The sequence below is a fragment of the Arvicola amphibius genome, chromosome 2 (assembly GCF_903992535.2).
Source record: "Arvicola amphibius chromosome 2, mArvAmp1.2, whole genome shotgun sequence".
NCBI classification, from domain to species: domain Eukaryota; kingdom Metazoa; phylum Chordata; class Mammalia; order Rodentia; family Cricetidae; genus Arvicola; species Arvicola amphibius.
This window is the reverse complement of record NC_052048.2, coordinates 1934729-1958812: the sequence shown is the minus strand read 5'-3', so window position 1 is coordinate 1958812 and position 24084 is coordinate 1934729. Positions and strand designations below refer to the sequence as shown.

Here is a 24084-nt window from a genome sequence, read left to right as displayed (position 1 = left end):
ACATGGTAGAAGCAAAGAACATACTCCAGGAGCCGCCCTCTGATTTCCACACTAACAGACTGAAAAAGTAAATGCAACAAAAATAGTAGTATAAAATACGTAGTCAAGGCTGGGCGATGGTGGCGCAGCCTTTAATCACGGCTCTCGAGAGGCAGAGGCGGGTGGATCTCTGTGAGTTTGAGGCCAGCCTGGTCAACAGAGTGCATTACAGAGAAACCCTGTGTCAGGAAAAAAAAAAAGTATTCAGGCGAGTTTGGCGGACCAGAGACAGGCTGCACTCTCCCTGAAGGCAGACAGCTTATCGCCTTCATCTTGGTATTTACAGCCAAGCCCACCACAGCTCAGCACTGGAGGGAAAGGCTCGCTCAGCTCCGCGGCGCCTCCAGCCTCCGGCCAGCAGGTGGCGCTAGGCAGCCCCGCCCCCTGGAAGAGACCCGGATGGGCGGGCGGATGAGCGGGCAGGGGGCGGGGCTTCCTGCCCGCTGCGCGCGCAGCCCCTCACTCCGCTCGTGCTCGGGAAGGAGAAGGCCGCCTTCCGTGCTGCTCCGGTGCTGCTCGGTGCTGCGCCGCCGCTGCTCCGCCATGGCTCGCGGTCCGAAGAAGCACCTGAAGCGTGTGGCCGCCCCGCGTCACTGGATGCTGGACAAACTGACGGGCGTGTTCGCGCCCCGCCCGTCGGCCGGCCCGCACCGCCTGCGGGAGTGCCTGCCGCTCGCCATCTTCCTCCGCAACCGTCTCAAGTACGCGCTGACGGGCGACGAGGTGAAGAAGATCTGCATGCAGCGCCTCATCAAGGTGGACGGCAAGGTGAGGACCGACGTGGCCTACCCGGCGGGCTTCATGGACGTCATCAGCATCGACAAGAGCGGCGAGCACTTCCGCCTGGTGTACGACACCAAGGGCCGCTTTGCCGTGCACCGCATCACGCCCGAGGAGGCCAAGTACAAGCTGTGCAAGGTCAGGAAGGTCTTCGTGGGCACCAAGGGCATCCCGCACCTCGTGACGCACGACGCGCGCACCATCCGCTACCCGGACCCGCTCATCAAGGTCAACGACACCGTGCAGATCTCGCTGGACACCGGCAAGATCACCGACACCATCAAGTTCGACACGGGCAACCTGTGCATGGTGACCGGAGGCGCCAACCTGGGCCGCATCGGCGTCATCACCAACCGCGAGCGCCACCCGGGCTCCTTCGACGTGGTCCACGTGAAGGACGCCAACGGCAACGGCTTCGCCACCCGCCTCTCCAACATCTTCGTGATCGGCAAGGGCAACAAGCCGTGGATTTCCCTCCCGCGCGGAAAGGGAATCCGCCTCACCATCGCCGAAGAGAGAGACAAGAGGCTGGCGGCCAAGCAGAGCGGGTGAAGCGGACTCTGGGGGACTCGAGGGGGGGGCGTTTACACTGGTTTATGCTTGAGGTTTTAAGCAGCATGTTGAATTAAAAAGAGAAGCAAACTTCATTCTGGTTGCCCGCCTTTCCCTTTGCCCCACTGCGGCGACGTGGGGGATGGGGCAGCCACCCCCATGTGTGGTTGCCGCATTTTGGAAAAAGGGTTTGGTTACCGTTGCTAATAACTAAGGTTATTTCATGTTTCCTTTAATATTCCTGGGTTGGGATTGAATGCCTAGAGGCCGATAAAATCCGTAGAAACTCAAGGCTTTTAGAGGTCAGCCTCTTTAACATCAACCATCTCCCCCCAAAGCAACTGGAAACAGAACCCCTAAAGTTAGGAGGTATAAAAATGGGATTGTTCAGCCAGGACTACAGAGAAACCCTGTCTCGGAAAAAAAAAAAAAAACCCCACAAAGTGTAGCTATAACTTTGCCTTTTAGAAAACCCCAAGTTTATAGAAGCAGCAAATCCAGAACGAAAAATAACACTAAAGCAAGACTTGTAAAGAAATAAATAAGAGAGTTCAACTGTCTTTATAATAGCAGCTTACAGGTAAAATGAAAATAATTTCTTTCTTAGCACTTTAATGCCAGTGAGCCAGAAAAGGTAAATACTTTTCAACTTTGCCACTTTGCTGGCTCAAACAAGATTTCCTGGACAGTTTTACTAATGCTGATTAGAGAAAGAATACTTGAATTTCAGATGTTTGTGAACTCCCAATTAAAGGAAACAATCATTTTTTTCCATTTTAGAAGATATTTAAGATATTTACTGTACACATCCAAAGATTTACAGATTTGTGCAGGGGCAGACGCCTACAGTAGGCAGGGGTTGGAAGAGCCCTCAAAATGGGATTATAAGCAGTTGTGAACAAACCTGGGTCCTCTGCAAAGAGCAGAGTTTCTCTTAACCACTTAGCCACTTCTACCCCAAAGATAAGAATTTTATTTACAAAAAGATGGCTTTTGCTTTTTAGTTCCAAATTAAGAGTTAAATTCCTTTGAATAAACTGGCATCTGATTAATTTGCTAATGTTAAAACATACTCAAACTACGGTCATAGTTAAATGTTTCTTTATTCCTGAAGATACAGTGATCGGCTTTGATGTGGGAAGATGGGGTCTGTTTTTAGGGCTGTGAGGACAGGTTGGTGGTCAAGTGCTTGCGTAGCACACAACATGAGTTTTTCTTTTAAAAAAAAGTGTGAATATTTGCCTGCATGTATGTCCCGTGTCCTAGAAGACCAGAAGACAATTCTTTGGAACTACTAGAAAATGAACCTGGCTCCTCTGCAAAAACCGCAAGTGCTCTTAAACACGGAACAGTTTCTTCAGCTCCTGATTTATTTATCCGGGAGGGCTTGGGTCAAGTCTCACAAGTGGAGATCAGAGAAGAACCTGGGAGTCAGTTCTCTGTGTCCACCATGTGGGTCCTGGGATCAAACTCAAGCCATCAATCTTGGCAGCAGTTGCCTTTATATGCTGAGCCATCTTGCCAGCCCCATCCTAGATAATTTCAGTTGCAAGCCCCACGAAAATAATCTCTAGAAGCAGACAGACCTGGATTTAATCACTGGCTGTTCCCACCTAGGTATGAGCTGCAGGCTGTAGAAAGAATAGGAACATCACACAAAACAGGAGGCATATGTATGTGTGTGCGCACGGCTAGCACTATATTCTAAGTTCCTACAAATGATTGTAGTGAATACATAGATTTTTTTTCTAACTCAATAGTAACAGAAAAGCTTGGTTCAGACATGCTGTTCTGTGTTCAATAAAACATAACTTTTTTCTTTTTTTGTAAAACTTCCCCAGCCCTGGAAGGTTTTAAATTTCCTGTGAAAATTCCTGTAAAAGCCAAAGATAGCCTTGAATTGAGTCTCTTGTCTCCTCAGTGCTGGGATTATAGGTTTATTCCCACCAGGCCAGGGTACTGAGAATTGAACCTGGGGCTTCCTGAACTCTAGACAAGCACTTTGCCAACATAGCTACATCTCTAACTCATAAACGATATTTTAGAATTAAGTTAGGGAATGAAGATGTAACTCAATTTCTTAGAGTGCTAGTTCATGTGCACTTTTTATTTTTACAATTAAAAGGCACTTAAAAGTTCTTGTAAATGTACTGAATTCTTCTGCAGGAAAGACCAGGTTTATGGGCTACCGGGGACTAGAATCCTAACTGGATATCAGGGATGGATGAGAAGGCAGCCTGAAACGGGAGACCGCCGTGTCCGTCTTCCCTGAAACATGAACTGTCAAGCTTCATTTAAACTAGAGAAAAATAAATCGGCACCCACGGGTGTCTCTACTGAGATAACACACACAGAGCGGCTTGGAGGTGGGGTCTCACCCGGAGATCCGCCTGCCTCTGCCTCCCGAGACGAGAACTACGGCCCGAGGTTTTCTAACTTTAAAAAGTAATTTTAGAAAGTATACGGTCCGGGATACCAAGACTCACAGACTTTTTTTTCCTTTTATGTACGCGCATGTGTGCGGTGTTCGGGTTTGTTTGCGTTTGTTTTGATTTATGCAAGCATAGGTACCCTTGTGCGCATGCGTGTGGAAGCCTGCGGTTGAAATCTGGAATCAACCTTTCGTCACTGAGGCAGGTCCTCTCAATCAAAGCCAGAGCTCGCCGATCCGGCTCGTCTTTCTGGTCCCTTTGCTCTGCGGATCGGGTATCAGCTTCCCATGGCTGGGATTACAGACAACCGCCAAGCACCCCAGGCATCCAAGTGGGGTGTCAGGATCTGAACTCCTGTCCTACCCAATACTTTACGGCCAGCGCTGCCATCACACAGCCCTCCCTGGCCAGGCTTACCCCAGATGCGCGACTTTAGGATGTGGAGTCAGGATGGTTGCAGGGACACTGGGAAATGAGCGATAATTACCTCTCAAAATTGCTGCGTGGCTGCGTGGCCTCCCCAGTGCCCTACCGGCTGCAGGGAGCCCACGTCGGAGTCGCTATCCTCATCCACCGTGGTGAATGTGCCCTGACCGACTGCACTGTGTCCTTGAGCATACTAATTATGGGGTGTCTGCTGACCCTATTTGGTATTCCAGTCAGTGATAGGTAGGAAACCCCAAGTAGCAATTGAAGCCATGCCCTTTCCGCGTAATTATCATTGTAAAACAAAAACAACAAAACCTAGCATTTTTGTAATATCTCGTGAGGGAAAAGCGGGGACGGGGGTGCCTTGCTAGTAAATTCAGGGGGAGAGTAATGAACTCAGGCCCAGCGCTGCAGGCCCAGAGTTCTGTGCTTTAAAGATATAGCTTTTCTTATGAGATGAGATGGGAGGAAAACATGTAATTTGAATCTCAAAATAGCCGAAACCAAGCACCAGGCAATGTGTGAGATGGGAATCTCTATTTATTTATAAGCCCAATTACTAAGGCATATTGCTTTCGCGTCTTATATATGAAGTGTGACAATAAAGAAATGAGATTGGTCTTTCGTTGTTTGGTTCATAAACTGACACTGGTGGAATCTTCAAAATAAGAGTTCCTAAACAATATTAAGGAATTCAAAATGAGTGGAACAAGTTTGCAGCTAAGACCATTGCTATGTAGTTCTGATTTCTGTACTGAAACAAATCATAGCACGTGGTCTCCACAGCTCACATATAATGCTAATTTGGTAATAAACACAAATTCTGAAGAAGATATACTCCCCCAACACTATTTTAAAATATTGTTTTCTAAGTCCTAGGAGCCATAGTTCAGTGTTAGGGCGCTTGCTTGGCACACCCAGTCTCTGTAATATTCTAACGGCAATAAGGAAGTCCTTCAAATATAAGTGTAGATGTGAGTGCATTAGGGGTGGGGAACGATGTCCTCCGAGACGAGGATTAAACAGCTGTGGCTGGAGAGTGTGCCCCGTGGTGATTTATTTATAATCTTCCATTGAGATCTGTTCCCAGCACCATGTAGGACTATCATAACTTCCCCTAATTCCAGGTCCAAGGGATCTGAAGTCCTCTTCTGGACTCTGATGGCACTCACACCTATGACATTAGTCATACACATAAAAAAAATTTAAAAATTTAAGATGAACTGTCTAAGATCTCTTCTGTCCTTATGTTCTTCTTTCCTTTCTCCTGCCTCTCTTTTCCCCTTCCTGACTTCTCCCTTGCTTTCCCTCTTTTTTAGCACTGAGAGTTGGACATAGGATGTCGAACATGCTACGCAAACCATTCTACCAGTGAGCAATATCTCCAGCCCTACTTTTACATTAGAAAAAAACCTCACAATTGCCTACATGTACGTATGTATATGTATGTGCGTCTGTGTGTGTACCATATTCAAACTCCAGTCCCTTCTCTCGCCAGCTATCTTTTGTACTTTGTATTTTGAGACAGATTTTTGTTTTGTTTTGTTTTTTGATACAGGGTTTCTCTGTGTAACACTCCTGGTTGTCTTGGAACTTGCTTTGTAGACCAGGCTGGCCTTGAACTCACAGAGATCCATGCCTCTGCCTCCTGAGTGCTAGGATTAAAGGTGTGTTCCACGACTGCCTGACTTGAAACATGTTTTTAATAGGTTGCCCAGGATGTCCTTGAACTCACTCTGTAGCCCAGCTAGCCTTGAAATTTTGATCCTCTTGCCTCAGCCTCCTGAGATATTGGGATGACAGGCTCTGCTGCCAGGCCAAGCTTGAGATGTCCACTTCTATTTACCCCGCTAGACAGGGCAACAACAGGCCAAAGAACAATTCTGACTATATGTAGGCAGATGAACTAATGAGTTTACAGGGGTGACTTATCAAGGAGGATGGGTGGAATCACAGGAGTGTGGACAAGCTAAAGGGCAGCTACACCATCAGTGTCTCCTTTATGCAAAGGCTATCAGCTGCTAGCACATCCTGGGAAGGCAGCCAGACGCTCAGTGTTGCCCTCCCTTCCTTCTGGGAAGGAGTGTTAATGAGTCCAATCTAGTCAGAGTCTCTTTAAGGTAAGCAGAGTTCTGCAACACAGCCCTAGCCTCAGCTCACAGGGAACTGTCCATCCCAAGCACTCTGAGGCGAGCCAGAGAGCTGGCACATGGTGTACGTTCTCTGGATACAGAGCTTCCACAGAGTCTCACTGTGAGAATGTGACCTGGCTTTCAAACACTGCCTTGTATCCTTTGCAATAAGGGGTCTTCCTCCCTGTGTGCCCACATCACACACTGGCTATATTCTCATTTCCTTCCCTCAGTATCTTTATTATTCTACCTTTCTCCTTCATTCTTCCCACCACCTTTTTTCCTTCTCTTCTAGTATGCTATATGCCATTCTTTGTAGCATGAGTAATAAATTCTTGGTTAGGGAAAAAATATATAATTAAATGTATGTGGGCACACACACACATACTCGACTCAGGAATGATAAATGAATTAACAATGGAAGTCTATCTGAACTGCTTAAAAAGACCAGGTCAGTATCTGTCTTAGGGTTTCTATTGCCATGAAGAAACACAATGACCACAGCAACTCTTATAAAAGAAAACATTTAATTGGGGTGGCTTGCATTCTCAGAGGTCTGGTTCATTATCATGGTGGTTGGACATGGGTACCTGCAGGCAGACATGGTGCTGGAGAAGTAGCGGAGTGTCCTATGTCTTGGCTTGCAGGCAACAGGAAGTGGTCTTAGTACCACACTGAGGGAAGCTTCATCAAAAGAGACCTCAAACCCACCCCCACAGCGACACGCTTCCTCCAACAAGGCCACACCCACTTCAACAAAGCCACACCTCCTAACAGTGCCACTTCCTCCAACAAGGCCACACCCACTTCAACAAAGCCACACCTCCTAACAGTGCCACTCCCATTGGGAGCCATTTTCTTTCAAACCACCAAGGTACCATCAGTTATTCATCAAAGTGAGACACCACTTGGCACCCACCAGGATGGCTGTGACTAATAAATTAATGAATAAATAAATGACAACAAGGAGTTCTGATGAAGATAGGAGAGAGTGAACTTCATACACTGGGATATGCCAACTAGTACAGCTGGCTGGGAAGAATTTGGGGGTCGAGGAAGACCTCAGTGTATAATTCAGATCAGCATCTCCTAGGTATTTGAGCATCCTTCTAAAAAAGAAAAAATTGTGACCATTTGCTTTGGAAAGGCTAGAGCAGTGTTATTCATGACACTCCAGGCTGACCACTGGTAAATACGATTCGCCACTAAAAATGCAAGTATTAATAGTGCTACAGACAGACCTCAGACATACCAAACTGCGTTAAGGAAACCTGGCCCAGAAGAATAAGTCCTTTTGTACTCTACATGAAGCATCAAGGAAGAGCAAATTCACAAAGACAGGAGCAGGTGCTAGCTGCCTGGGGCTGGGGCTGGGTAAGAGCTGAGCATCCTGCTGAGAGGGATTCCTATGGGGTGGTGGTGCTCTCTGAGACTGCAGTAGGGTTCTGCTGTGGAATATTAGTGTAAGGTGTGTTACGTTTGTTCATGCTGTGAAACATTTGTTTAATGATGCAAAGATGTGCTGCATTCTTTTATATTGTATTTGTTTAACTTGGTGAAGCCGTGTTACTTTGCCTACCTAAAACATCTGATTGGTCTAATAAAGAGCTGAACAGCCAATAGCTCGGCAGGAGAGGGATAGGCGGGGCTGGCAGGAAGAGAGAATAAATAGGAGAAGAAAAGAAAGAGGAGACGCCAGTAGCCAGCCACACAGTCACACAACCAGTCACAAAGTAAGAAGGAAAGGAAGGAATATAGAGTAGAGAAAGGTAAAACCTCAGAGACAAGAAAAGCTGGCTAGAAATAAGCCAAGCTAAAGCAGGGCATTCGTAAATAAGAATAAGTCTCTGTATTTATTTGGGAGCTGCATGGTGGGCCTCTAGAGAATAAAATAAATAAATAAATAATTTTTTAAAAAAGAAATCAACTACAGAATTTTCTATGAATCCATCCACAACATTACATTGTATATTTAAAAATAAATGGATTTTACAAACTAAATTATACTTCATTAAAGCTTTAAAATACTCTATTAGTCTCATTTTATATGAATGATAAATACCTATTCACTGGTTTCCATTGTAAAATTAGAAAAATATTTTCATGGAAAAAGTCAGACAGCCTGAGCCAAAACTGGGTTATTAAAATGCCCAGGCTGATTCATGGCAAGTTGGATGTTCTAGTTTCTCTCTCTTGGTATTTATACAGAAAACTGACCTTTTTTTTCCCCCAAATAAAGTCACATTCATGGGTCTTTAGGTTTGGATGTGGACAGATACTTAAGGAGCTGCCACTTAATCCACTACACTGTATAAACAAAATCTATTTAAAGCTATTTTAAAGGCTTGGCAAGACCCATATCAAAAAGCAAGTCCTCATTCTAGAAGTATGGCTCAGAGGTACAGTTTCTGCTTAGTCTTTGTGGATGCAGTCCCAAGCACCAAAATAAACATAAATTAAGTTAAAAGGACAAATCAATGTTCCTGCCATGCTGATTTATCTCTGACTGGGAAATAGCTTTCTTTTTAAAAACCCAAGTCTTCAACCTGAATTATGGAGGAGGGTTTTATAATGGATTTGAGTATGGCCCATTGAGAAAATAGGAAGCAACCTTTTCCTCGGCTGAAATAAATAGCATTCAGTGAGGCATGAGCTGGCTGCATTTCCTGCCGTACCTTCTGATTTTCCCATCTCTCTTTGTGACTGATGGCAGTTATTTTCCATGCCTCCTGTTTCTCGCCAGCGGTGTTTTTCCAGAGGAGGTGTGTTTGCATACACCTCAGGCTGGAAGGAAGCACGGTAATGAACTGAGACAGACTTTATCACAGCCTTTGGGACTGAAGCATCATCATCCCTGCCGTGTGTGCGTGCTGTGGTACATCTGGGGAAAGATGGACGGGGCCACACGCAGCTGGCTCTGAGGAGCTGCAGAGTGTGGGAAAACAGAGTCCGGTTGCTTTGATGGGTTGGAATAAATGACGAAACCGTGGATTAGCAAATGTTTCAACAATGAGAACAGATGGGAAAGATCTACAGCTTTGAAACCTAAGACTCCAAACCCTCCAGCCTGCCCACCTAAGAACTGCAAACCGTCCAGCCTGCCTGCCTGCCTGTGAGGCAGGAGCCCCGCCGGCACGGGGACACGCCTGATACCCCTTCTCATATCGATGTTTAGTCGTGTTCTGCGAAATCTGAAGAATATTAAAAGAGATGTTTGGATTTGCAGAGATCTGAGGGCGCCTCGTTAACCCTAGCGCAACCCTTTCCCACGCTGTGTCCCCGCTCTTCACTGAAGGGAACCTCTCTGTCATACACGATTTACAAGCAAACTAAAGGATCAAGTGGGGGTATTTTTTTTAAAGCACTTCTACATCATTTATTTTCAAAGATAAACATGTTACTTCTTCCGGGTTGACATGATTTCAATATTGTATTGAGTACCGAGGTGGAAGACCTATGTGAACCTAGGAATTATCATTAACTTAGAACTTACAGTTGGTTTCTGATTGGAAAAAAAAATTAAATCCAAGGCTTATTGGTGCTTTCTCAAGCCATGCTTTTGATTTTTAAAATTTATGGTATGCATAGCATGTGTGAAACAGAACTTCAACCTCAGCACTGAGAAAGAAAAGAACAAAAATTAAGCTAATGTTTTCCTGGGACTACTAGCATGCTATACCAGACTGCTAGCAAATACTGGGGTAGTATGACAGAAAGGGAGATATGAAGGTAGAAAATATTAAGAAAATAATTGAAGCTGGGCAGTGGTGGCACACGCCTTTAATCCCAGCACTTGGGAGGCAGAGGCAGGCGGATCTCTGTGAGTTTCAGACCAGCCTGGTCTACAAGAGCTAGTTTCAGGACACGTTCCAAAGCTACAGAGAAACCCTGCCTCGAAAAATCGGAAAAAAAAGAAAATAATTGATATGTGCAAGAGGTATTCCATATGAATTAGCGTTTTTAAAAGTAGAGTTTTTATTTTTAACTCACATTCAATATGTGAAGAGCTTAGCTCATGCCTAGCAAATGATTTAAAGGAAACATTAGTCTTTAGTAGAAAAATAAAATGAAGGGCTGCAACGGCTTTAGGATATGAAAACCTGTATAAATACTGTCTTGAAAATCTTCCTCACTCACTGTAGGCCATTCATCATCCATGTGTGACTTAGACCAAGAACACTCTTATCAGGAGAGAGCAAGCTACTGGCCAGAGATTGAATCTGGCTTGCTACTTGCTATTATAGTAACATTTTATCAGAAGGGGGAAAAGACGGTAAGTTCCCAGGAACTTGGGAAACCTCACTAACTTTACTACCTCAGACCTCAACTGTGAACCTTTGAACACCCCCCCCCCATGTTCTGAGCACTCAGACCTCAGCTTGGGGCTGAGTCTTGAGGAAGAGGGGCGTGGTTGTCACTTGGTCCCCTCTACAGACTGTACCCAGTGGTCCCTGCTGCATTTTCCATTCCCTACTTACTGCCACGTAAAGAAGCCATGATCACAGCCCCCACTGCTGGACTCATCGGCTTGTTTTGCTTTCCCGTGATGGACCGTGACCCTGTGGAGCCACGAGCCAAAGTAAATCCTCTCCTCACTCATGTTTGCCCCACTGGGTGTTTCGTTCGCGGGAGTAAAAGGCCACCGCTCTACAGCAGAGGCTCAGCATGTTTGTCAAGCTACGATGTAGAAGTCAGAGAAGGAAAGAGGGTACGGTCACAGACCTGAGGAAGCTCCTCCCCCTTTCCAGCACTGACTGCTGAGCAGAGCATCTACTTGAAAGTTCACTGAGCAGAGCATCTACTTGAAAGTAGGTCGAGACCAGCCTGGTCTACAAGAGCTAGTTCCAGGACAGGCTCCAAAGCCACAGAGAAACCCTGTCTCGAAAAACCAAAAAAAAAAAAAAAAAAAAAAAAAAAAATTCACTTTCCTTCTCAGGAACACGCCTCTGTCACAGACGTGCCTCTTGGGGGTTCCAGGTGACCGTGATGGTACCCCCTCACAACTCTGACACGGATGTAAGAATGGCTGCGGTGCTTGGGAATGGAAGGCTCTTTTCTAATAAAGTATCCAAAGTAACAACCTTAATATTGACCTCTGCATGGGTGGGAGGCCTCAGGGAAGCAGAACCCACAGAGCATGCTTATGTGCAGAAGTCAACTGTACTGTAAGGATTTCAGTCATGTGACTGAGATTGATAATCGTTTCTCTGCAGGGCAGAGTAGCGGCTGAAAATCAGGGCTCCCAGTGTTCCAGTTTGCCTCTGAGGAAGGGGGAGTAGATTTTTGTGGTAAATTTAACAGCTGATGGCTGGAGAATTCCTTCTTGCTCAAGGTACCAATCTTTTGTTCTATTCAGACTTTTAACAGCCTGGGTGAGGGCCATGTATGCTACCAAGAACAATCTGCTTTCCTGGGAACTCACTGACTGACTGATTGATTGATTGATTGATTGATTGTCATCTCATATCCAAATACCCTCAACATGGACATTTAGAATATTCAGCTAAACTTCTGAGCACACTCAACCCAGCCAAGGCGATGCCCAAATGAGATGCCACACTTTGATCTGGATAGGAATTCTCTTCCGAAAGTCTCGTGTGTCAATGGTCTGCTCCCCACGGGCCAGTGAGATAGCTCGGGCAACAAACGCTCTTGAGGCCAAACCTGACACAGCGATAAATCCCACATGGTGGGAGAAAGAACCTGCTCCTCAGAACTGTCCGCCCTTTGACCTCCGCATGGTTCCGTGGCAAGTGTGAACGTAATGTGCATGCATGTACACACATACACACAAACATGTAAATAAATACAAATACAGTAACATCTTAACATTACTCTCCTCAGTGTTTGTCAGAACAACTTCAAATGCTACCTAATATACCTTGTACCAGGTCTCATCATACCTGCTCTGGGAATGCCTGAGGATAAATGTCCTGTGATTCTCTGGTTCTAAGTCACAGCTAGACTTTGTGGGTCAAGGAGAGTCACTGCAGCTGATGGTTTGACGGGCACCCCCAAAACAGGCACACTTCACCTCTGTATAACAGACACCCCACCTCTGTATAACAGACACCCCTCACCTCTGTATAACAGACATCCCACCTCTTTATAACAGACACCCCTCACCTCTGTATTCTTGTCTGATATTGAGGCCTACGGTAGGGACTGGAAATGTAGCTAAACTGATAGAGGGCTTGCTCGCCTGTGTAGCATAAACCCGAATGAATGTGGTATGGTGTGTGGGTCTGTATCCCAACCCTCATGAACTAGGTGAGAAACAGAAAAGGTCTGAGGCCAGCCTGGGCTACATGAGACCCCATATCAGAAAAACAGTCACAAAAAGAGAACCAAGAGCCTGTTGGGATTATTATTATGTCATGGAATCTGGGTCAACCCTCCCTCATCTTACATGAGCGTGAACCGGTGCTCGGGATCCCATTATACAAACCCCAGTATCTGTTACAGATCCCTGGGGTCCAGCTCCTATTTTTAAAGCCACAAGGTAATGGGGAAAGAGGGAGTTAACTCTCACTGGTGGAACCAGCCCTTCCTGCACTCCCCAGCTGGGAACAATCAGGCTTGGCAGCCCCCCTCCAGGAAACTCCTGCCGCTTTATTGGGATGGATGGGAAACAGGATTTTGACTTTTTGATAGGTGAGACTATAAATCTACCATCAAGACTGCAGAGGACCAGCTGGGCTTATGTACACAAGCTGCATCTCTAATTACAGACCCCACAAGATGTCGAGCTCAGGAATGCCCCATCGTGTTCCAAGCAGAGTGGGGGGAGATGGGCCCGTTGGATGAGAGCCAAGGGTTCCATCTTTTCAAAGGACACAAGAGAAGGGCAGGAGAAGCCACGCAGAGAAAGGCCACGAGTACCCCAGAGGATCATTACGGAAATATTTTCTTATGCACAGTTATTTCTCACGATAGGTCACCATTTTGTGACTTCCTCTGAATCTTATGTCTAATCTTAAATTTATCTTTGGCATAAAAATGAACAATCTAGATGGAGCACACTTTAAATCCCAGCACTTGGGAGGCAGGGGCAAGCAGATTTCAGTGAGTTCCAGGCCAGGCAGGGAGACATAGTGAGACCTTGTCTCAAACAAACTAACAAATATTGAAATTAGAAAAGAAAAAGAGAAAAGAAGGAGGAGGAGGAGAAGGAGGAGGAGGAGGAGGTGGAGAAGGAGGAGGAAGAGGAGGAGGAGGAGGAGGAGGAGGAGGAGGAGGAGGAGGAGGAAGAAGAAGAAGAAGAAGAAGAAGAAGAAGAAGAAGAAGAAGAAGAAGAAGAAGAAAGAAAGAAAGAAAGAAAGAAAGAAAATCCAGTTCTGAAAAAACTGTTTGGATACATCTTTCTTCTTTTGTAACCTAGTTAGGTATGTATGAGGGGGTGCATACGTGCATCACGGCACGTGTATGAAAGTCAGAGGAAAACTTAGGAAAGTAAGTTCTCTTCCCACTCACATGGGACCCAGGGATCAATCTCAGGTCATCGGGCTTGGTGCAAGTGCCTGAGCCAGCTGAGCCAGACTGAGTCGTGGTGAACCTTATGGGAGAACAAAAAAGGAGTATGACCGGAGAGGTAGCTCCAGTCGGTGGGTAAAGTTCTTGCTGGGCATGGTGATGCGTGCTTGTAACCCTCGCACAGGGAAGGCAGAGACAACAAGGTTCCTATGACCCACTGGCTGACCAATTGCCAAGCATAAGGTTCTACATGGGCGACCCTGTCTCAAAATCTAAAGTGTATAGGACTGGAGGAATAACACCCAGAGTTGACTTCTGGTTCCTGAGCACACATATGCACATGTATGCGTACATACAAGTACACACAAAATATTATACCATATAATAGAATAAACAGTATCACATAGGCAGAACTATCCTATACAACTATTTTAAATGTTCATTTGTAAGAACTAGAGGTTGAAATGAAATAAGATAGAGTAGGAACTAACAGAATTAGGTTATACAAATGATTGTTTTTAAAAATGTGCACCTGTACTGGCTAAGATAAACCTCTCCAGTTGATATAATACTTTTGTGGCATATGCAGTGAAAAAAAAGTCTTAAATTGTTGAAGTATCAGTCCAAACTATTTCCAGCTGTCCCTCCAGTGGTACTGAACCCTCTCCTACATGAAACGCACATTTCTATCTGTGTTCTTACTGTGTCTGATGGCATTTCACTTGGTGTCTTTAGCGAGCTCCTCAACCACAGTCAAACACGGACTGTGAAGAGGACCATGCGTGTTGGAGGAAACCTGACATTTCTGTAGTTGTACATTTTCATAAGCGCATAGCTCATGGGCTAGAGAGATGTGGCTCAGTAGTCAAAAGCAGTCACTGCTCTTGCAGAGGACCTGGGTTCAGTTCCTAGCACCCACATCAGGCAGCTTACAATCACATGGAACGCCAGGTCCCCCAGGGAATCCAACGCCCCCTCTGGTCTCTTCTGGTACCAGACTCACATACATGAATCATACATGTGCTCACACACATAAATAAATAAATATTAAAGAATAAAAAACATGGCTTATAGCTTCCACACTTCTTACAATGGCCTGCTCAAAGAATTTCTTAAAAAGTGTTCGATGCATTAAACTGAGATTTTAATTTGCCATTAGACAGAATACAGCCTGGGATTAAGCCCTAGCAACATATAACTCACATGTCATAGTCCATGTGTGTAATCCATGCACAGGGGAGGAGCTAGAGGCAAGGGGATTTGTAGTGTGGAGTTCAAGGCCAGCCTGAGATACATGAGAACCTGTCCCCAAAAAGAATCAATAAATAAAGAATAAAATGCTACCTTCTTTGCTATCTATGTAGTCATGGTGGGACAGATGGCTCAGTAGTTAGGAGCACTGACTGCTCTCACAGAGGACCCAAGATTGTTTCCTAGCACCCACACGGACTGCATCCTCCTAGGACTCCAGCCCCAGGGGATCTGACACGCTCTGCTGGCCTCTGCAGGTGCAATACGCATACGATGTACATAGGTGCTACCCAGACCCAGAAAACAAAAATAAAAAGAGCTGTTAGGGCAAAATACACGACACAGTAAACCTGATGCCTGGCACACAGCACCCCACAGCACTGCACAAAAGTCACGGTTGAAGCAAATTTACACTGTGCATCATTGGGAAGAGAAAGTAATTAACCACATGTGTGCAGTAAGGCCCAGGTATTCACAAGTGCAGGGGTTTTGAAAGCTACTTTTAGTGAACGTCTCTATTCATAGGTGCAGCCCAGACTAATGGCACTGAGGTGGGAAGGCCCAGGTCACCACAATAAGCTCATTCAAAAAGTTTCCCTGTGAGAGGAAAATGAATGAATAAGTAAAAGCACGTGGATGGTAAGGCGTGGTGCCACATGGATGGTAAGGCATGGTGGCACGTGGATGGTAAGGCGTGGTGTCATGTGGATGATAAGGCGTGGTGTCACGTGGATGGTAAGGCATGGTGGCATGTGGTGGCACATGGATGGTAAAGTGTGGTGCCACGTGGATGGCAAGGGGTGGTGTCACATGGATGGTATGGTGTGGTGGCACATGGATGGTAAGGCGTGGTTGCATGTGGATGGTAAGCTGTGGTGGCAAGTGGATGGTAAGGTGTGGTGGCATGTGGATAGTATGGTCTCATGGCATGTGGATGGTAAGGCGTGGTGGCACGTGGATGGCAAGGTCTGGTGACATGTGGATGGTAAGGTGTGGTAGCATGTGGTGGCACGTGGATGGTAAGGTGTGGTGTCACGTGGATGGTAAGGCATGGTGGCATGTGGATAATAAGGTGTGGTGGCATGTGGATGGTAAGGTGTGGTGGCGTGTAGATAGTAAGGCATAGTGGCACGTGGTATCATGTGGATGGTAAGGCATGGTGTCATATGATGGCAAGGCGTGGTGTCATGTGGATGGCAAGGCGTGGTGGCATGTGGATGGCAAGGCGTGGTGTCATGTGGATGGGAAGGCGTGGTAGCATGTGCTGGCACGTGCTTGGAACTCAACCACTCAGGAGGCTCACTGCTGAAGCAGGACAGCAAGACTTTCTTTAAAAACAGCCAAGCCAACAGCAACAACAAAACATGAAGAAAAGAAAACAGTGACATCTTCAAGGAGAACTGGGGGATGGGTACTACATATGTTCATTATTAAGACCTACCACTTAGACCCACTGTAACCACCTCGTGTTCCCCCTCTTCTTCCTGAGGGGGCTTGGGTTGCAATTCTTCCCATTATCCAAAGCTGGGTCAATAGGTGGGTATTCCTCTGCCTCCCAGACCCCAACAGGCTGTCAACAAGACTGCAAGGCCAACAGCTGGGACTCTTCCTAAGACACCCCTCCTCCCACCCTCTCTCAGACCCTTCTAAGCATGCCCCTCCTTTCCACTCTCCATCACAGGGGCCATACGTGAGGTAGCTGTCATTTCTATTTTACCATAGAAACTATCCCACAATAATGTTCATCTTTTATCAGTTTCTTGTTAAAGAACTTTAAAAGAAAATATATTAACTGTGTGTACTGCTTGTCAGTCAAGTGCAGCTAACCCCAATAGTCCACACAGAAATCTCTCATATTGGATATGTTTTTCTCCTAATATAACCGCAGGTATTGCTTAAGAAAAGAACCTTGAGAGCTGGCATTGATCTCCTGGTCAGCAAAGTGCTAGCTCTGCAGCAGGAGGACCTGAGTTTGAGCCCAGGCAAGGTGGCGTGTGCTTGTAACCCCAGTGCTGGGGAGGAAGATACACAGATCCCTGAGATTCTGAACCACCAACCCATCTGACAGACCATCTTCAGGCCAGTGGGGAGCCCTGTCGCAAACACTGAGTGGACATCTTTTCTGCATAACAACACCCGAAGTTGTCCTCTGGCCTCCACATGCAAGAACACACATTCAAACACAATCACACACACTCGCTCACACACTCGCTCACACACTCCTCACACGCACACATTTACACACTTACACACTCATACACACATTCACACACTTGCACACACACTCACTCATACACACACTCGCTCACACACTCGCTCACACACTCCTCACACGCACACATTTACACACTTACACACTCATACACACATTCACACACTTGCACACACACTCACTCATACACACACTCGCTCACACACTCCTCACACACACACTCCACATACTTGTATACACACACTTAAACACTCATACACACATTCACACACTCGCACATACACACACGCTCACTCACACACTCACACACACTCACTCACTAGCTAGGGCAGCCTCGATCTTACGGTCATCTTCCTGCCTCAGTTTCCCAAAATGATGGGAGCATAGGTGTGCACCGCCTACCTGGTCAGTGCCATTCTTTTTCTAATGTGAATGCTGCTTATATAATTTTTCTAAAAGATGAGTCACCTAAGAGTTCCCTTTGATTTTTTTATATTTGAACACCTGCCGACAGCAATATCCGGAAAACAGGAATACATCATTCATTAACAGTTCGTGTTAATTATCCATTTGTATAACAGACTACCTCAAACCTATCTGTTCAGACACAGAAGGATGATTCTCTGTTCACTCATGGTGCATAGGCCAAAGCCAGTCCTCTCACGCCGTCGGCCCTGGTCTTCAGCTCTGTGCTGATCACTGGGTTCTCCCTCACTTTCTGTCACGTGAGTCTCTCGAATCTCTCAGGGCAAGAGAGTAAACAGTTGCAACTTTTTTGACTTAATCTCAGAAATAACATCCCATCCTGTCTTTTGCGTGAACGTGAGTCACAACATCCAGTCCACAGTCTAGGAGCACAAATGCCAGGAAGCAGCAACCATGGGACTAGCTACCCACTCCCAGCCCCTGTGCTGTGGACATTGGTTTTAGATGTTTTGCTTGTATTCTAAAGACTAGCTCATTAAAATAAAAAAAGTAAAAATAAAGCCATAGCAAACACCTGAGGACTGTCCCCCACCTCCTCCATTTGCTTACTTTTTTCTTCTTTTTTAATTCAAAAAGTAATAAAATTGAACAAATGGCCACTCTGGAAATTCACAGAGAAAAGAACATTAAATAAGGAAATCTTTCTTCTCAAAGCACCAGTCACGTGAGGTATGCAGAAAAATAGGGTTTTTGTTCATATATTGACCTAGAAAATCCTCTTTCAAAAGGACAAATTTTCTTTTAATTGATAAAGCTCTGGAAAAGCTTGAGGATGTCATTATCAAGACAAGAGTTTAAAAAACAACAATGTATTCCAGCACTGGTTTCCATGATTGATTTAAAGATTCTTAAAGCAATTTGCTGTTAGTGGAATCTAATTCAGTCAGCAAAATGCAGCAGGCTTGACTCCGTATTGATTTAGAATAATCTTATGAAATAATTCTATGCTTTTCAGAGACAGCACTCGTTCGCACGAGCATGAGTCTGCCCAACGTCAAGTTGCATCGTGGGCCAACGACAACCACACGTGACAGTAAGATACGGACACTTATTTGCTGAGAAGAATCCCGGAAAGCATCTAGTTGGAGCCCGCTATTGCTCAACTCTTCCCGCAACAGCCCCTAATGGTTACCCTAGTTCAATTTCTCTCCAAACTTTCAGGTTCAATCATTCATAAATCTGTATGAAACAGTTCTCAGTTTATTAAAAAAAAAAAATCATGCCAAGTCCAGAATTTTCGCATCGAAAATAAAAGACTCAACTTTAAACAATGCTTTTGAAAGGGGAAATAAACAATCAATGACAGGTCTGTGTGGAGAGAAACGAGCGCCAAGGTCATGATCAGATGAAGTCATTGCACATGGGAATGGCCTACGACGCTTCTACAGCATTCATGGCTTACAGGAAGGGTATAAGGAGGCAGGGGAGAAGTGGCAGTGGTTACTGGAATGGAGGCTATAACCACACTCCAGGAGATTTCAAACAAGAGCAAGAGCTCAAATCTAACACACCAAGATTTAACTTGACATTTAGCCGCATTAAATTTTAAGAATGTCCAACTGCACAGGAGAAAGGCAGAAGTGAAAGGAAAGACAGCTAAATTTACTGAATTAAGGGCCAGGTTACACGTTGCTCAAAGACCAGTAAGTAAGAGGGGGGAAGTAGACAAAGAGGAGCAAGTTTATTCAAAGGCCAGCTCTCCTTGGCAGATGGAAGGACCCTTTTTTTCTTCAAAGCAATACGTGGAAGGGCTCCGCTGCACAATAGGCTTTCACAGGGAAGGAGACAGGGAGTAAGGACGGTGTCACCACGTAGGACAGACATCTCCTTCCCTGCCTGGTACCTCACAACAGACCCAACCTCCTGCTGCCGGTTCTAACACTTAAAACAAACTAAAGACCAAGGAGTGGCATGACAGGAGTGAGCAGGTATACTAGGTTCTGTCCCTCTAAAGGAAGATTATGTAGGCAGGGCTTCTCTTCGAAAGCTGAAGACCATGAAAAAGGGAGAGAGTATAAGAAGGGTAAAGGAGACAGCTGGAGTAGTGGTACACACCTTTAACCCATTAGGGAGGCAGAGGCACTTGGATCTCTGTGCATTTGAGGCCAGCCTCGTCTACAGAGCTAGTTCAAGGACAGCTAGGGCTACATAGAGAAACCTTATCTTGGAGTTTAAAAAAGGAAGAAAGAAGAAGAAAAGGAAAAAAGGAGGAGGAGGAGGAGGAGGAGGAGGAGGAGGAGGAGGAGGAGAGGGAGGGGGAGGGAGAGGGGGAGATGGTGGTGGTTAAAGAGGCTGTGAACAATTTTACAGAATGGCGGAGTATGGATGAAGAGCTCCTAAGAGCTGGTGACCCTGCCGCAGATTTTGAGGAATTTTTCTAACAACACAGTTTCTGCTCTTCAAGGGTGAATCACTAGCTATGGCTAGGCTACATGAGCAGAACCCCAACCACAAGCAAAAAGGGATGGTTCTTGTATCTTAGAAAAAGTGGTGCGGGAGACAGACCTCACATGGAGGGTTTTTTTTTTTTTAATGTGGAAATGTGGATGGGAGAGGAGAGGGGGGGAGAGGGACGGAGGGAGGGAGGGAGGGAGGGAGGGAGGGAGGGAGGGAGGGAGGGAGGAGACGGGAGGCAGATCGTAGTGAAGGCACACAGAAGCAGCTCTCAGTGGCTGGAGCTGAGGACATATCCTGTCAGGACCTCAAGGGCAGGCCAGTACAGATGCCTGAATACTAACAGCTCTATCCAAAATAGTAAGACTGACAATTGCTCTGTACAAGAAAAAGTTAACCAAACTGAAGGTGATTGTCCAGGAAAGGAAGTTATTTGGTAAATGCAGCCTTCTGGTAGAAGAGGTCAGGGTACGACAGCGTTGCTCACCCTGAGCTCAGGAACGAGTCCATACTGGGGACATGGGGACAGCCTGTGCTAACTGGCTGCTGCAGGAATGTAGCAAGCACTATTACTCCCTGGGCCTCTGCAAACCCCAAGGGTCTAGGGCCTGCTCTTGAGCAAACTCAGAGAGGGTTGCTTTTTCTAGTCTTCTGTTGCTAGTATTCTTAGACTAGCATATGTTACCTCAAAATATGCCTCCTTGGATAAAGTTTATTTTGAGCTAGCTATTCTGAGAAACCGCAGACACAGGAAAAAGCTTTGAAATCAGAAGAGAAATAACCCTTCTGTAAGGGAAACCATGATCCACAAAGAAATCTCCATTTGTAAGTGTGTTTCCTGATGCGTACCGGGAAAAGAAGGACCATTAAATCTTCAGAGGTAGCAATCAACTCAGAATATCACTTGGCCTGGTGCACCCTGCCTTCCCGATGCTGTTCGTTGCTAGGCTTCCCCACTCCTTCCTTCTATCCCTTCCCTTTCCTTCCCTTCCCTTCCCTTCCCTTCCCTTCCTTTCCCTTCCCTCATTCCCTCCTTCCTTCCTTCCTTCCTTCCTCCCTCCATCCCTCCTTTCTTAATTAATCTCTGCACATTGCCCAGTTGTGGGTCTGTGTGCTGGTTCCCATCCATGTGTGCAAGAGACTGCTTCTCTGGTGAGGGCATTGCAAGTCACTGACCTATGGGGATTACACACTGTTATTAGGGTTCATTTTACTGCCGTGTTCCTTTAGCAGAACAGTAGTATTTTGTTTTTTTCCCTAGATCTACACAGTCAGGTTCTGGGCCACTACAGCAATGTCTGGCATGGGCTCTATCTCAATCCAATCAGAGAGTGGCTGGTCTCTTCCACAGTCTGTCTCCCATCTAAACCCCTAGTTCATGATGCTCCCTCCTAGGACCAGATTCCGCTCCAGCCATCTGCAATGTTGTCTTTATGAAGTCCCCCAGGCAAGGATACAGGGAGACCAAAAAGCCTCTCATATATATACACACATACATACACATACATGTATGCATACATACATATACATATATACATACACATATATATGTATATATGTCATCCCCTTACAAGTGGGTATGCTTGGATACGTGCAATTTATTCTGAATATTGCCTTGTGTGCTCTTCATCTTGACTCTGTGTGCATGCCGTTCCTCTGCATCTTGCTTTTCTCGCTCTCCAGCACTGTCCTCTGCACACGTGGCTACCCTGGTCCCCAGCTGATCCTGAAACACTCTCTTGTTTTGGTCCTCTCTGGGGCTCTCCCTCATCTCGTTCACATGGAACCTTCCTTGTGGCTGCCCCCTCTCTCCCTGTTTTTCATCTGCCACAAACATGCGTGCCTTCCTTCTCCACATACAAGCAAGGCCTTTGAGGCTGAGCACTGGAATCCCCACGATTACCTGCCCACAGGGGATAAGGAACGTGCTGTGTTGTGATACTTTGAAGCAGCACGAGATGTCTTTGTTCAACAAACGTTGCTCCAAACCATTCCCCACGTCAGGCTGTCGCCTGCCACTGTGGAACACATTAGAGGGCGAACAGATAGAAGCCCTGACCCTCTTCTGCAGGGATAGCACACAAGTGGTACCTACCAAGTATGATGACAACTGAGATGTATGCAGGTCAGCATAGTGAGTATTTAATAAGCTGATCTGATTTTTCTCTGTGGGACAGAGCTACCTTAGTACTGTGCTGATGGAGGAGAGTTATCTGTCTATGTTACTTTCATTGGTTAATTAATAAAACTGCCTTGGCCCTTTAAGAGACAGAAAATTAGGTAGGTGGAGTAGACAGAACAGAATTCTGGGAAAGAGAGGGGAGACGCTTCAGGCAGTCACCATGATTCTCCTCTCTGAGATGGACGCAGGTTAAGATCTCTCCTGGTAAGCCACACCTCGTGGTGCTACACGGATTACTAAATATGGGTTAAAGGAAGATGTGAGAATTAACCAATAAGAGGCTACAGATAATGGGCCAGGCAGTGTTTAAAAGAATACAGTTTCCGTGTAATTATTTCGGGTGTAAAGCTAGCCGGCGGCCGGGTGGCGGGACACAGCCCACCGCTCCTTCTACACTGTGCCCTGTGCTATAAGGACTTCATGAATAAATGACTGAACACAGCTAAGGAGCAAGACTTAGATTGGAGCGGCTTCCCCTGCTGACTCCATGGTTAGAAAAGAAACACGCATGAATGCCACAGACGGAAGGGCAGTTATAAACAGACTGAAAACCACAGGGATGATTGGTGACAGTCACTTCAGAGATCACCTGAACAGGTTCAACAAAGACACTCTGAAGACATAATGCCAACATGACCAACACCAATACAAACACCACCACCACCACCAATGCTAGCAGCAACACTGCCAACACCAATACAACCACCACCAGCTTCACTACCATCAACAATGTCAACAGTGCTACCACCAACAATAACAATGACAATACCACTGTCACCACTGCCAACAACAACAACAAGGAGAAGAGCAGCAACAACCACTGCCTACCTGTTCCCACAGGTGTTATGCGGGACTCCTTAGAAGTTCCTGAACTCTGAGTAGGGTCTATCAGTTTGAAAGGGTTTAACCCATAATGGCTACTCCTAGACAGGACACTGCAAAGTTTACCAAACACAACACTACCACATGTAGACTGTAGGTGCTGTGGAGAACTTGGGCTTGTTCGTAACATTCTAACAACCAGAGTTTCCACACGAGAAGCACAGATACAAGCAAAGACAAACAGAAGCACAGACGGTATTCTCCTGAGCTCTGAGACCAACACCATGGAGACACACAGAAGGAGTCTGTGCCCCTGTAGATTTGGGAACTCTGTGACTGCAATCAGCATCCTGAATGGTCATGCCTGGGAATCTACCTCCGCTAGCTTTGTCCTAAGACATGCTCACTCTCATGGTAAATAAGAAAGCGCTGCTTTGCCCAGAGTATGCCCTTCAAACAAGACTTATCTTCTAGGGAAAAAGAAATCACTGAGAATGAACCAAAGGGTCAAAAGAAGAGATGAGGAAAAGAATTTAATTTCTTTTTATTTCAAGTATATGAGTATTTTGCTTGCATGTACATATGTGCACCATGTGCATGCCTGGTGACTCTGGACTCTAGAAGAGGACATCAGGTCCCCTAGAACTGGAGTGATAGATGGTTGTGAGCCACTGTCTGTGTGCTGGGAATCAAATCAGGGTCCTCTGCAAGAGCAACAAGTATTCTTAACTGCTGAGACATCTCTCGAGCCTGGAGGGGAGGGTAAAATCAACGCTGTTCTGTTTCTTTGTCATTATATATCATAAAATAAAATATCTACCATAACTATGACACACACACAATGCAAACATGAAGAAAGCAAAAGTTCAGTGTGGTGGAGATGTTTAAATGGTAGGGAAA

The 24084-nt window shown here is 45.8% G+C and overlaps 2 protein-coding genes across 2 annotated transcripts in view; one reads left to right on the top strand and one right to left on the bottom strand.

Moving 5' to 3' along the window:
• The window catches only part of Tmtc1 (transmembrane O-mannosyltransferase targeting cadherins 1), a 197793-nt gene that overhangs the window by 114231 nt on the left and 59478 nt on the right, over positions 1-24084 (bottom strand). The gene's annotated exons all lie outside the window — the stretch shown is intronic.
• On the top strand, positions 509-1466 carry LOC119806728 (40S ribosomal protein S4, X isoform-like). Its single transcript, XM_038318661.1, has one exon. The coding sequence runs from the start codon at positions 583-585 to the stop codon at positions 1369-1371; it is 789 nt and encodes a 262-aa protein (XP_038174589.1). The 5' UTR covers positions 509-582; the 3' UTR covers positions 1372-1466.